Genomic DNA, 15087 nt, shown 5'->3' with positions numbered 1-15087 from the left:
TACTAACCCTACTACCCTCAGTACCTACACAATCAGACAGAAGCTACTAACACTACTACCCTCAGTACCTATAGTACACAATCAGACAGAAGCTACTAACCCTACTACCCTCAGTACCTACACAATCAGACAGAAGCTACTAACCCTACTACCCTCAGTACCTATACAACCAGACAGAAGCTACTAACCCTACTACCCTCACTACCTATAGTACACACTCAGACAGAAGCTACTAACCCTACTACCCTCAGTACCTACACAATCAGACAGAAGCTACATATATTAAAAACATCTGAACTGATTCTGGTAACCGTGATAATTTTGGTCACTATAATTGTGAATTTCCATAGCGTTACATCTCTTGTTGTAATGTAGTGCTTTACTCTCAACCAGCACAAATAGCTTGTCATCCAAGAGAACACAAATAGCTTGTCATCCAAGAGAACACAAATAGCTTGTCATCCAAGAGAACACAAATAGCTTGTCATCCAAGAGAACACAAATAGCTTGTCATCCAAGAGAACACAAATAGCTTGTCATCCAAGAGAACACAAATAGCTTGTCATCCAAGAGAACACAAATAGCTTGTCATCCAAGAGAACACAAATAGCTTGTCATCCAAGAGAACACAAATAGCTTGTCATCCAAGAGAACACAAATAGCTTGTCATCCAAGAGAACACAAATAGCTTGTCATCCAAGAGAACACAAATAGCTTGTCATCCAAGAGAACACAAATAGCTTGTCATCCAAGAGAGCTATTAGCTTGTCATCCAAGAGAACACAAATAGCTTGTCATCCAAGAGAGCTATTAGCTTGTCATCCAAGAGAACACAAATAGCTTGTCATCCAGACCTTTCTTCTCTCCTTCTCCTCTGCAGGCCATTGGTTTCCTACTGTGGATTATCTGCTGGGCAGATGTTTTCTATTCTTTCTGGGAAAGAAGTCAGGGGGTCAGCCCTGGTCCCGTCTACCTGGTCAGCCCCACCATGCTGGGCATCACCATGGTGAGTTACCTGGAGGCTCAGGCAGAAGAACCTCTCTTTTCCAACAGTGTCTTGTATGATATAAAATACTAGATGTTGCTTTTATTAATGCATGCACACACACGTACACACACACGCACACAGAGGGAGAATGGCTTATACTGTAGCGGACCTAATGATTTTAGAATATTTCAGCTAATGAAGTGAAATATTTATCAACTATTCAGTTAGTTTTTATAGTGTAACATTTGGCTACTTAACCCGTTAATCACCACACTGCAGAGGGTTAACCCTTCATCACTGCACTGCAGAGGGTTAACCCTTTATCACCACACTACAGAGGGTTAACCTTTTATCACCGCACTACAGAGAGTTAACCTTTTATCACTGCACCACAGAGGGTTAACCCTTTATCACCACACTACAGAGGGTTAACCCTTTATCATTGCACTACAGAGGGTTAACCCTTTATCACCACACTACAGAGGGTTAACCCTTTATCATTGCACTACAGAGGGTTAACCCAGAGGCGGCCGGCCGATAGAGGGCGCTGGGGCGCCGTCCCCCCTGGTGAAGGAGAAGAAATTGTGTTTTTTATTTTAGATTTTTGGACCACTGAAAATAGACTAAACATGTTTAAAATGAATAATAATTACTAATTTTAAGTATGTTTGTGTTTCAAATGCACAATAACGTTAATATATCAAATATAAATCATTGTTTTGTGCGTGATTCACATGACGTCACTCTCTCTCTCCTTATAGAGAGTATACCTACAAACCTGGGCGCATAGACGTGATGCGCAAATACATTTCACCTATCAGGGTCTTCAAATATGATGTCTCAGGGCGCGTTTTCTAGCGCTCGAAGCAAGCTCTGCGCCACTGTACTCGTCACGTCGTCAGTCATCAGAAAATTATGCGAGGATGAGCCAGTATTTTCATTTCGATTCAGTGCGTTAGCTTAGCTAGGCTCGTGGTTTGGTAATAAGATATTCTCAGGAGCTGGAGAGATCAGCACGAGATACTGTACATTCAGACGGTGTTGGATTTGGATTTATATGGACACACACTTTATCAAGCCCGGACCACAAAAGCTTCTCGAAGGGTTAACGCGACGGCTCGAGGCTCGTTCCAACAAAACAACAAGTGAGTCTAACAATATGTACTGTACTGTAGTTACTGAAACTGATTGAATATGGCAAGTCAAGATTCAAGAGGTTTATTTATCACATACATACCAAGGCGTGCAGTGAAATGAGGGTGGGCTGGCCGCGATATCTCTCTCTCTATCTCTCTCTCTCTCTCTCTCTCTCTCTCTCTCTCTCTCTCTCTCTCTCTCTCTCTCTCTCTCTCTCTCTCTCACGCAGTACGCGTTGATTCATGATTCATGATCATTATGATCGACTGGAATAAAAAAAGAAAAGCTTTACAATTTACGTACTGTAGCTGTCCCTTTGTTCATTAATGTTTAACCTAAATGTAGAACAACTCACCAAAAGTGACTATTGCAAAATGTATTTGACAAAAACATCTAGGAAGGGGGGGGGGGGGGAAATCACCCCCCCTACCCCTACCCCGTGCGCCCTCCCAAAAGTGGATTGGACGCGACTGGGTTAACCCTTTATCACTGCACTGCAGAGGGTTAACCCTTTATCACTGCACTACAGAGGGTTAACCCTTTATCACTGCACTGCAGAGGGTTAACCCTTTATCACTGCACTACAGAGGGTTAACCCTTTATCACTGCACTACAGAGGGTTAACCCTTTATCACTGCACTACAGAGGGTATACTTATAGCACTAATGCAAATCACTTTTAGTGCTAATGAAATAGAGTAACAGAGGTCTGAACTTGAGTTGAACTTGTGTACATTTTTCCATAGTGGTTGCACGATTACATATTCCAATATTACAGCATAGAGGTATAAGCTGGAAAACACCCTGGGTCCATAGCCTGAAGTCTTATGTAGTACATGTCTAATTTCATAAAAGTCTGTTCAGAAATGAGTGATTAGGAGCGATTTTGGTAAACAAAACTAAAACTAAAAAAGCTTTGACGTTTCATTTTCTCATTCTCTTCCTATTTTCGCTTGTGACCTTTCACCTAGATCCCTGATTCGCACGTGGGGTATAATTGGAAAGCCACTATCATTGGCTACAACCAGTGTTAATTGTGGCAGCTATTTTCATTTTAGTTTTAGTCTTAGTCATGTGTCAAGTGCTCCTTTTTCGTTTTCATCAAGTCATCTTCATTTATTTTTCGTTTAGTCAGTTTTAGTCAACTAAATGTCTGAGCATTTTAGTCTTAGTCAGTTTTTGTCTCAATTTTGTCTTTTTTGTTTTAGTCTAGATTTTGTCGACAAATGGATGACATTTTTGTCTATTTTTAGTTAATGTACTAAAAAAAAGTATATATAAATTATAAAATTTGTTTCCTTTTTTTACAGCTACTGTTTTATATATACAGTTTTTTAGTAATAACTAGAAGGTAATGGTATTTATTCAACAACAGGTGATTGTATAGATTAGTATTAGTATCATTAAATGAAGTCACACTGCTCTGTCGGGACGATGGCATTAAGAAAAGTTATAATTATTTTGTCTCGTCTTGTTTTAGTCAACAATAGCAACATACATGAAGAGAAATTTCGTCCTGGTTTTTGTAAATTACATTTTTGTGTCCTCGGTTGTGGTCAACGATATTTAATAAACTATTTAGTCTCGTTAGCGTGACATGGTCTTCAATAACGTGACGTCACGTCACGTTGTCGTCATGAAAAAAACCTTCGTTGACGAACATCTTTCGTCATCATTTTAGTTGACAAAATTTGTCCAATAATTTTCGAGATCGCCAAATGATTGATGGAGCTAAAGCCCCCGGGTGGTAATCAACAAAATTAAAGTCTGCTGTGTACTTTGGCGCGCGCCTCTCATATCGGCATGTGACTTGAGAACCGCTGTCGCCTGAAACGCCGATCGACAGGCAACAAATAGGGCTTTAATTGACTTATATAATGTATTAAAAAATATGCACAGCCGAGCCGCTAGAAGTGGCGTGTCGCGCCAGTGGGCGAATCGTCCTCAAGAGGACCCGGGGGCCGGGCCGTTGCCAGTTAAGTGGTTGCATTAGGCTTTGTGTCCACCGGGGACGTTATTTTCAAGACGGACCGATTTGAAAAGCAAAAAAAAAAGCTCAGAGCGTTTCCCTGAGTCTCGCGACTGCCGCGGCTCCCCCACTTGCTCGATGTTGATTGGTCGGTCGAAAAAAGTTACCTTGATGAGCGGCGCTCCTCTCCAAAAGTTGAACTAGTTTCAACTTTAGGCGCTGGGAGCGCTCCGCCCAAAAACGCTAAACGCGAGGCGCGGCGCTGGGAAAAGGAGCGCGCCTGTCGCGTCTGTAGCACAGAAATGAATGACAGAAAGGAGCTGACAACTCATAAAACGTCCCGGTCGACACGGGCCCTTAGAGAACAGTACAGTAACTCTGAGTACCACTGGTCCAGAGTTCACCTTGTTAGACAGACATTAAAAGGTGTGCTTAACATCTGCCCCCCCCCCCCCCAGCTGCTGGCCACACTGTTGACCCAGTACGAGCGAATGAAAGGGGTCCAGTCATCAGGGGTGATGCTCAACTTCTGGCTGCTGGCCCTGCTGTGTGCCACGGTCACCTTCAGGTCCAAGATCATCCAAGGCATCCACCAGGTGAGCAGGTCACAGGGTCAGAGTTCAGAGGTCAGGAGCTGCCTGGGGGTTCTGAGCGTGTGGGATCTCGCTTTATTGGATGTTTTACTGCAGGGCAATATGGCGAAAATATCATATCACCATATTTTACCATATGTCCTGATACCAGTGTTGTTACCGGGTCCGATACTGTGCTCAGGTACTACTGTTCAGTGCCATGTTTGTTCAGGAAAACACAAAGTAAAATACTCAGGTACTACTGTTCAGTGCCATGTCCTGTCCTGTCCTCTCCTGTCCTCTCCTGTCCTCTCCTCTCCTGTCCTCTCCTGTCCTCTCCTGTCCTCTCCTGTCCTCTCCTGTCCTCTCCTCTCCTCTCCTCTCCTCTCCTCTCCTCTCCTCTCCTCTCCTCTCCTGTCCTCTCCTCTCCTGTCCTCTCCTCTCCTCTCCTCTCCTGTCCTCTCCTGTCCTCTCCTCTCCTGTCCTCTCCTCTCCTGTCCTCTCCTCTCCTGTCCTCTCCTCTCCTGTCCTCTCCTGTCCTCTCCTCTCCTCTCCTCTCCTGTCCTCTCCTGTCCTGTCCTCTCCTGTCCTCTCCTCTCCTGTCCTGTCCTCTCCTCTCCTCTCCTCTCCTCTCCTGTCCTCTCCTCTCCTCCTCTCCTGTCCTCTCCTGTCCTGTCCTCTCCTCTCCTGTCCTCTCCTGTCCTCTCCTCTCCTGTCCTGTCCTCTCCTGTCCTGTCCTCTCCTGTCCTCTCCTGTCCTCTCCTGTCCTGTCCTCTCCTGTCCTGTCCTCTCCTCTCCTGTCCTGTCCTCTCCTCTCCCCTCCTCTCCTCTCCTCTCCTCTCCTCTCCTCTCCTCTCCTGTCTTCTCCTCTCCTCTCCTGTCCTGTCCTATCCTCTCCTCTCCTCTCCTCTCCTCTACTATCCTCTCCTGTCCTGTCCTATCCTCTCCTCTCCTCTACTATCCTCTCCTCTCCTGTCCTGTCCTGTCCTGTCCTCTCCTCTCCTCTCCTGTCCTCTCCTGTCCTGTCCTGTCCTGTCCTCTCCTCTCCTCTCCTCTCCTCTCCTCTCCTGTCCTCTCCTGTCCTCTCCTCTCCTCTCCTCTCCTCTCCTCTCCTGTCCTCTCCTCTCCTGTCCTGTCCTGTCCTCTCCTGTCCTGTCCTCTCCTCTCCTGTCCTGTCCTGTCCTCTCCTGTCCTCTCCTCTCCTCTCCTCTCCTCTCCTCTCCTGTCCTGTCCTCTCCCCTCCCCTCCTCTCCTCTACTATCCTCTCCTCTACTATCCTCTCCTCTCCTCTCCTCTCCTCTCCTCTCCTGTCCTCTCCTGTCCTGTCCTCTCCCCTCCCCTCCTCTCCTCTACTATCCTCTCCTCTCCTGTCCTCTCCTCTCCTCTCCTCTCCTGTCCTCTCCTCTCCTGTCCTCTCCTGTCCTCTCCTGTCCTGTCCTCTCCTCTCCTCTCCTCTCCTGTCCTGTCCTGTCCTCTCCTGTCCTGTCCTCTCCTGTCCTGTCTTGTCCTGTCCTCTCCTCTCCTGTCCTCTCCTTCCTCTCCTGTCCTGTCCTCTCCTGTCCTGTCCTCTCCTCTCCTCTCCTGTCCTCTCCTCTCCTGTCCTGTCCTCTCCTCTCCTCTCCTGTCCTGTCCTCTCCTCTCCTCTCCTCTCCTCTCCTGTCCTCTCCTCTCCTCCTCTCCTCTCCTGTCCTCTCCTGTCCTGTCCTCTCCTGTCCTCTCCTCTCCTCTCCTGTCCTCTCCTGTCCTCTCCTCTCCTGTCCTGTCCTCTCCTGTCCTCTCCTCTCCTCCTCTCCTCTCCTCTCCTCTCCTCTCCTCTCCTCTCCTGTCCTCTCCTCTCCTGTCCTCTCCTCTCCTCCTCTCCTCTCCTGTCCTCTCCTGTCCTGTCCTCTCCTGTCCTCTCCTCTCCTCTCCTGTCCTCTCCTGTCCTGTCCTCTCCTGTCCTCTCCTGTCCTCTCCTCTCCTCCTCTCCTCTCCTGTCCTCTCCTCTCCTCTCCTCTCCTGTCCTGTCCTGTCCTCTCCTGTCCTCTCCTGTCCTCTCCTCTCCTGTCCTGTCCTCTCCTCTCCTCTCCTGTCCTGTCCTCTCCTCTCCCCTCCTCTCCTCTCCTCTCCTCTCCTGTCCTGTCCTGTCCTCTCCTGTCCTCTCCTCTCCTCTCCTCTCCTGTCTTCTCCTCTCCTCTCCTGTCCTCTCCTGTCCTGTCCTGTCCTGTCCTCTCCTGTCCTCTCCTGTCCTGTCCTGTCCTCTCCTCTCCTCTCCTCTCCTGTCCTCTCCTGTCCTGTCCTGTCCTCTCCTCTCCTCTCCTCTCCTCTCCTGTCCTCTCCTCTCCTGTCCTCTCCTCTCCTCTCCTCTCCTCTCCTGTCCTCTCCTCTCCTGTCCTGTCCTGTCCTGTCCTCTCCTCTCCTCTCCTCTCCTCTCCTCTCCTCTCCTGTCCTGTCCTGTCCTCTCCCCTCCCCTCCTCTCCTCTACTATCCTCTCCTCTACTATCCTCTCCTCTCCTGTCCTCTCCTCTCCTCTCCTCTCCTGTCCTCTCCTGTCCTGTCCTCTCCCCTCCCCTCCTCTCCTCTACTATCCTCTCCTCTACTATCCTCTCCTCTCCTGTCCTCTCCTCTCCTGTCCTCTCCTCTCCTCTCCTCTCCTCTCCTCTCCTGTCCTCTCCTGTCCTCTCCTGTCCTGTCCTCTCCTCTCCTCTCCTCTCCTGTCCTGTCCTGTCCTCTCCTGTCCTCTCCTGTCCTCTCCTCTCCTCTCCTCTCCTGTCCTCTCCTGTCCTGTCTTGTCCTGTCCTCTCCTCTCCTGTCCTCTCCTTCCTCTCCTGTCCTCTCCTGTCCTGTCCTCTCCTCTCCTCTCCTGTCCTCTCCTCTCCTGTCCTGTCCTCTCCTCTCCTCTCCTGTCCTGTCCTCTCCTCTCCTCTCCTCTCCTCTCCTGTCCTCTCCTCTCCTCCTCTCCTCTCCTGTCCTCTCCTGTCCTGTCCTCTCCTGTCCTCTCCTCTCCTGTCCTCTCCTGTCCTCTCCTGTCCTCTCCTCTCCTCTCCTCTCCTGTCCTGTCCTCTCCTCTCCTCTCCTCTCCTCTCCTGTCCTCTCCTCTCCTCCTCTCCTGTCCTGTCCTCTCCTGTCCTCTCCTCTCCTGTCCTGTCCTCTCCTGTCCTCTCCTCTCCTCTCCTGTCCTCTCCTCTCCTCCTCTCCTCTCCTGTCCTCTCCTGTCCTGTCCTCTCCTCTCCTCTCCTCTCCTCCTCTCCTCTCCTGTCCTCTCCTGTCCTGTCCTCTCCTCTCCTGTCCTCTCCTGTCCTGTCCTCTCCTCTCCTCTCCTGTCCTCTCCTGTCCTCTCCTCTCCTCCTCTCCTCTCCTGTCCTCTCCTCTCCTCTCCTCTCCTCTCCTGTCCTGTCCTGTCCTCTCCTCTCCTGTCCTCTCCTGTCCTCTCCTCTCCTGTCCTGTCCTCTCCTGTCCTGTCCTCTCCCCTCCTCTCCTCTCCTCTCCTCTCCTCTCCTCTCCTGTCCTGTCCTCTCCTGTCCTCTCCTCTCCTCTCCTCTCCTGTCTTCTCCTCTCCTCTCCTGTCCTGTCCTATCCTCTCCTCTCCTCTCCTCTCCTCTCCTGTCCTGTCCTGTCCTCTCCTGTCCTGTCCTCTCCTCTCCTGTCCTCTCCTCTCCTGTCCTGTCCTGTCCTGTCCTCTCCTGTCCTCTCCTGTCCTGTCCTGTCCTGTCCTGTCCTGTCCTCTCCTCTCCTGTCCTCTCCTCTCCTCTCCTCTCCTCTCCTGTCCTCTCCTGTCCTGTCCTGTCCTCTCCTCTCCTGTCCTCTCCTCTCCTCTCCTCTCCTGTCCTCTCCTCTCCTGTCCTGTCCTGTCCTCTCCTGTCCTGTCCTCTCCTCTCCTGTCCTGTCCTGTCCTCTCCTGTCCTCTCCTGTCCTCTCCTCTCCTCTCCTCTCCTCTCCTCTCCTCTCCTCTCCTGTCCTGTCCTCTCCCCTCCCCTCCCCTCCTCTCCTCTACTATCCTCTCCTCTACTATCCTCTCCTCTCCTGTCCTCTCCTCTCCTCTCCTCTCCTGTCCTCTCCCCTCCCCTCCTCTCCTCTACTATCCTCTCCTCTACTATCCTCTCCTCTCCTGTCCTCTCCTCTCCTCTCCTCTCCTCTCCTGTCCTCTCCTGTCCTGTCCTCTCCTGTCCTGTCCTGTCCTGTCCTGTCCTGTCCTCTCCTCTCCTGTCCTGTCCTCTCCTCTCCTGTCCTGTCCTCTCCTCTCCTGTCCTGTCCTCTCCTGTCCTCTCCTCTCCTGTCCTGTCCTCTCCTGTCCTCTCCTCTCCTGTCCTGTCCTCTCCTCTCCTGTCCTGTCCTCTCCTCTCCCCTCCTCTCCTCTCCTCTCCTCTCCTGTCCTCTCCTGTCCTCTCCTCTCCTCTCCTCTCCTGTATTCTCCTCTCCTCTCCTCTCCTCTCCTGTCCTGTCCTGTCCTCTCCTCTCCTCTCCTGTCCTCTCCTCTCCTCTCCTCTCCTCTCCTCTCCTCTCCTCTCCTCTCCTGTCCTCTCCTCTCCTGTCCTGTCCTGTCCTGTCCTCTCCTGTCCTCTCCTCTCCTCTCCTCTCCTCTCCTCTCCTGTCCTCTCCCCTCCCCTCCTCTACTATCCTCTCCTCTCCTCTCCTCTCCTCTCCTCTCCTGTCCTCTCCTGTCCTGTCCTCTCCCCTCCCCTCCTCTCCTCTACTATCCTCTCCTCTACTATCCTCTCCTCTCCTGTCCTCTCCTCTCCTCTCCTGTCCTCTCCTCTCCTCTCCTCTCCTGTCCTCTCCTGTCCTGTCCTCTCCTCTCCTGTCCTGTCCTCTCCTGTCCTCTCCTGTCCTGTCCTCTCCTCCCCTCTCCTCTCCTCTCCTCTCCTGTCCTCTCCTCTCCTCTCCTGTCCTCTCCTGTCCTGTCTTGTCCTGTCCTCTCCTCTCCTGTCCTGTCCTGTCCTCTCCTCTCCTCTCCTGTCCTCTCCTCTCCTGTCCTCTCCTCTCCTCTCCTCTCCTGTCCTCTCCTCTCCTGTCCTCTCCTCTCCTCTCCTGTCCTGTCCTGTCCTCTCCTCTCCTGTCCTCTCCTTCCTCTCCTGTCCTGTCCTGTCCTGTCCTCTCCTCTCCTCTCCTGTCCTGTCCTGTCCTCTCCTCTCCTCTCCTTTCCTGTCCTGTCCTGCCCTGTCCTGTCCTCTCCTCTCCTGTCCTGTCCTGTCATGTCCTCTCCTCTCCTCTCCTCTCCTCTCCTGTCACTGTCCTGTCCTCTCCTGTCCTCTCCTCTCCTGTCCTCTCCTGTCCTGTCCTCTCCTGTCCTGTCCTCTCCTCTCCTCTCCTGTCCTCTCCTCTCCTGTCCTGTCCTCTCCTGTCCTGTCCTCTCATCTCCTCTCCTCTCCTGTCACTGTCCTGCCCTGTCCTGTCCTGTCCTCTCCTGTCCTCTCCTGTCCTCTCCTGTCCTGTCCTCTCCTCGCCTGTCCTGTCCTGCCCTGTCCTCTCCTCTCCTGTCCTCTCCTCTCCTCTCCTCTCCTGTCCTCTCTTCTCCTCTCCTCTCCTCTCCTGTCCTGTCCTCTCCTCTCCTCTCCTCTCCTCTCCTCTCCTCTCCTCTCCTCTCCTCTCCTCTCCTGTCCTGTCCTGTCCTGCCCTGTCCTGTCCTCTCCTCTCCTCTCCTGTCCTCTCTTCTCCTCTCCTCTCCTCTCCTGTCCTGTCCTGTCCTCTCCTCTCCTCTCCTCTCCTGTCCTGCCCTGTCCTGTCCTGTCCTCTCCTCTCCTCTCCTCTCCTCTCCTCTCCTGTCCTGTCCTCTCCTCTCCTGTCCTGTCCTGCCCTGTCCTGTCCTGTCCTCTCCTGTCCTGTCCTCTCCTCTCCTGTCCTCTCCTGACCTGACCCTGTCCTGACCCTGCCCTCTGACCCTGTCCTGACCTGTCCTCTCCTGACCCTGTCCTGTCCTGACCCTGCCCTCTGACCCTGTCCTGACCCTGCCCTCTGACCCTCCAGCCCCCCCTGGTGTGTGTGTGGCGGTACACCACCTTCTACACCTACTACGCCCTGCTGCTCCTCGCTCTGCTGCTGTCCAGCCTGCCCGACCAGCCGCCCCTGTTCTCCCAGGCGGTCAAAGACAAGGTGAGGCCTCCCTGCTCATTCAGTATACATACATATTACTTATGGCTATAACATACATTATGGATATATTTTCCTGTGTTCTTTCTTTCTTTCTTTCTTTCTTTCTTTCTTTCTTTCTTTCTTTCTTTCTTTCTTTCTTTCTTTCTTTCTTTCTTTCTTTCTTTCTTTCTTTCTTTCTTTCTTTCTTTCTTTCTTTCTTTCTTTCTTTCTTTCCTTCCTATTACTTGCCTGTTTTGTTTCTGTTTCTCCCAGTGCCTGTGTGGCCACTCTTCTCCCCTCCTCTCTGTCTCACGGTGTGACTGTACGAGTGTCTCTGGAGTCAGGAAGAGGCTGTTTCCTACATTCCGTAATGTGACTCTGTGCTTTTGTGTGAACACGAGTTGTGCTCAGGAATAACTTGTGTGTGTGTGTAGGCACAACTGATGTAGGCTTTAGAGAGCACTCGCACTGTGTAGGGCTTAGAGAACACTGTAGGGTTTAGAGAACACTGTAGACCAGGGCTATTCAACTAAATTGTTCAGGGGGCCACATTGTCAGAAACCCAAGGGGCCAGGGGCCGGACTGCCACGGCGCCTCCCCGTGCTATGAATATATGTACACTTGACACAACACGCAACCACATTTCACAACTTTTATTTAACTACATTGCAAAAGTAGTATACTTTTCAAAAAAAGTGCTTCATTTATGACTGTGCAACAACTGCAACATCTCCTCTTCAACATTTCAATATAAAAATAAAATAAAAAACAAACAAGTGCATGATGTGCATCTGAACATTCTAACATCAACACTTGAACAAAAAAACACATTTATAGTGCAGCTGAGCTTATGAAAAAGTGCTTCATGTCTGTGCAACAACAGCAAATCACAGCATCTTATTAGCACTTATTGTCGACTCTTAACTCTCAAACATCAGGGGGGGTGGGGGGCAGACAGGCCTAGCCTACATACACACATCTAATGAGAGAGATTGCACTTCTTTGACTGGGCAATGGCAGAGAAAGAGGGTTCATAGGAAGTGAGGGCTACCCGCAAACAGTGATGCAAATGCTCATTTGTCAAGGAGGCATGGTTGCTTGTTTTAATGGCATTCATGTGAGAGAAACTGGATTCACAGGTGTATGTTGAGCCAAACATTGTTAGCACAGATATTGCCAGCGTTTTTATTTTGGGGAATGTCTTGACATGAATACACTTTATCCAAAATGTTGTGGTGGATTCATTCTCAAGTGCCTGCTTCAGAGCAGATGATGCTTGCATGTCAATTATTTCAAGTTGCAGGAGACCTTCATCAATGTGAAGTGATGCAAGGAACTATTGTCCTTTTGTGGAAATAGCAGCTACATTGGCAAATGGGTTGCTCACAAAATGCATCAATTCTCTGGACATGTCAAATTCATCAAATCGACTTGCAAAGTTTTCCCTCAATTTATCAATGAAATCTGTCATTAATTGAGTGACTTTTGGCTCAATTGTGCGTGTTAACGTTGACATGAAAAGTTTTTTTTTTTATTTTTTTTTATATATATTATCATGTAATCTTTGGCGGGCCGGTCAGAATCATCCGGCCCGCGGGCCGCCAGTTGAATAGCCCTGCTGTAGGGTTTAGAGAACACTGTAGGGTTTAGAGAGCACTGTAGGGTTTAGAGAACACTGTAGGGTTTAGAGAACACTGTAGGGTTTAGAGAACACTGTAGGGTTTAGAGAACACTGTAGGGTTTAGAGAACACTGTAGGGTTTAGAGAACACTGTAGGGTTTAGAGAACACTGTGGGGTTTAGAGAACACTGTAGGGTTTAGAGAACACTGTAGGGTTTAGAGACCATTGAGTGAGCTTTTGTGAGCACCTGTGCATGTATGTGTTTTTGTGCCTTTTGTGCTCTATGTGTGTGTGTGGGGTGCTCCTGTCCCTTCTCTCTCTCCCTCTCTGTCTGTCTCTCTCTCGCTCGCTCGTTCTCTCGCTCGCTCTGTCGGCACCCGTGCCACGTCAACCCGTTTGAGGAAGTGTCTGTATTTCCACTCGCTCTGTTGTTGAGCGAATGGTTGTGCTACAACCATAGAGGGGGCATTACTAATACTACTAGTACTAATCGACGACAGGAAAAACTTACATAATGTCATGTTTTCAGCTATTTCCTAAATGAGGTATAACACTCCATGTTTTGATATATATGGGCTTGACAAAACAGTTGTTGTAATCACAACAGATTGAGATTCTGTAGTGCTGCATGCCGGAAAATAACTACAACCTATAATCATCATCACCTATAATCATCAAAGGCTGCCTTTCTGTCACCTTCTACAAGTTACCAAATACTGCGTTTCTGTCATCTTCTACAAGTTACCAAATACTGCGTTTCTGTCATCTTCTACAAGTTTCCAAAGACTGCCTTTCTGTCATCTTCTACAAGTTACCAAAGACTGCCTTTCTGTCATCTTCTACAAGTTACCAAAGGTTGCCTTTCAGTCATCTTCTACAAGTTACCAAAGGTTGCCTTTCAGTCATCTTCTACAAGTTACCAAAGACTGCCTTTCAGTCATCTTCTACAAGTTACCAAAGACTGCCTTTCAGTCATCTTCTACAAGTTACCAAAGACTGCCTTTCAGTCATCTTCTACAAGTTACCAAAGGTTGCGTTTCTGTCATCTTCTACACGTTTCCAAAGACTGCCTTTCTGTCATCTTCTACAAGTTTCCAAAGACTGCCTTTCTGTCATCTTCTACAAGTTACCAAAGACTGCCTTTCAGTCATCTTCTACAAGTTACCAAAGGTTGCCTTTCAGTCATCTTCTACAAGTTACCAAAGGTTGCCTTTCAGTCATCTTCTACAAGTTACCAAAGGTTGCCTTTCAGTCATCTTCTACAAGTTACCAAAGACTGCCTTTCAGTCAAATCAAATCAAATCAAATTTATTTGTAAGGCCCGACAACACACGTTAATGTCCCCATGGGCCGGACACATCTTCTTTAAACAAGTCAAGAAGAAACATCACAATAAGTCAAGAAACAACAAGAACACCATAAGGTCCAACAAATTTAAAATAAATTATAAAATAAATAATCACGGGACGTTCTACACTCCAGTCCTGTACGCTGCATCGTGGACCAGCTCCAGTCCTGTACCCTGCATCGTGGACCAGCTCCAGTCCTGTACGCTGCATCGTGGACCAGCTCCAGTCCTGTACCCTGCATCGTGGACCAGCTCCAGTCCTGTACCCTGCATCGTGGACCAGCTCCAGTCCTGTACCCTGCATCGTGGACCAGCTCCAGTCCTGTACGCTGCATCGTGGACCAGCTCCAGTCCTGTACCCTGCATCGTGGACCAGCTCCAGTCCTGTACCCTGCATCGTGGACCAGCTCCAGTCCTGTACCCTGCATCGTGGACCAGCTCCAGTCCTGTACCCTGCATCGTGGACCAGCTCCAGCCCTGTACCCTGCATCGTGGACCAGCTCCAGTCCTGTACCCTGCATCGTGGACCAGCTCCAGTCCTGTACCCTGCATCGTGGACCAGCTCCAGCCCTGTACCCTGCATCGTGGACCAGTTCCAGTCCTGTACCCTGCATCGTGGACCAGCTCCAGCCCTGTACCCTGCATCGTGGACCAGCTCCAGTCCTGTACGCTGCATCGTGGACCAGCTCCAGTCCTGTACCCTGCATCGTGGACCAGCTCCAGTCCTGTACCCTGCATCGTGGACCAGCTCCAGTCCTGTACCCTGCATCGTGGACCAGCTCCAGTCCTGTACCCTGCATCGTGGACCAGCTCCAGTCCTGTACGCTGCATCGTGGACCAGCTCCAGTCCTGTACGCTGCATCGTGGGGGACCAGCTCCAGTCCTGTACCCTGCATCGTGGACCAGCTCCAGTCCTGTACCCTGCATCGTGGACCAGCTCCAGTCCTGTACCCTGCATAATGGACCAGCTCCAGTCCTGTACGCTGCATCGTGGACCAGCTCCAGTCCTGTACGCTGCATCGTGGACCAGCTCCAGTCCTGTACGCTGCATCGTGGACCAGCTCCAGCCCTGTACCCTGCATCGTGGACCAGTTCCAGTCCTGTACCCTGCATCGTGGACCAGCTCCAGTCCTGTACGCTGCATCGTGGGGGACCAGCTCCAGTCCTGTACCCTGCATCGTGGACCAGCTCCAGTCCTGTACGCTGCATCGTGGACCAGCTCCAGTCCTGTACGCTGCATCGTGGACCAGCTCCAGCCCTGTACCCTGCATCGTGGACCAGCTCCAGTCCTGTACCCTGCATCGTGGACCAGTTCCAGTCCTGTACGCTGCATCGTGGACCAGCTCCAGTCCTGTACCCTGCATCGTGGACCAGTTCCAGTCCTGTACCCTGCATCGTGGACCAG

The 15087-nt window shown here is 50.4% G+C and overlaps 1 protein-coding gene across 1 annotated transcript in view; it reads left to right on the top strand.

Annotated features, from left to right (window-relative positions):
• abcc1 (ATP binding cassette subfamily C member 1 (ABCC1 blood group)) overlaps positions 1-15087 on the top strand; it is a gene marked incomplete at its 3' end in the record, with an annotated part of 263456 nt that overhangs the window by 16208 nt on the left and 232161 nt on the right. The window contains exons 3-5 of the mRNA XM_084326017.1: positions 881-1006; positions 4552-4689; positions 10609-10734. Coding sequence (XP_084182143.1) covers positions 881-1006; positions 4552-4689; positions 10609-10734 — 390 coding nt within the window. The remainder of the gene's footprint in view (positions 1-880; positions 1007-4551; positions 4690-10608; positions 10735-15087) is intronic.

The sequence above is a fragment of the Notolepis coatsorum genome (assembly GCF_963971535.1).
Source record: "Notolepis coatsorum genome assembly, chromosome: 12".
NCBI lineage: Eukaryota > Metazoa > Chordata > Actinopteri > Aulopiformes > Paralepididae > Notolepis > Notolepis coatsorum.
The sequence above is the reverse complement of the archived record's forward strand: the minus strand, read 5'-3'. Positions and strand labels throughout refer to the sequence as shown.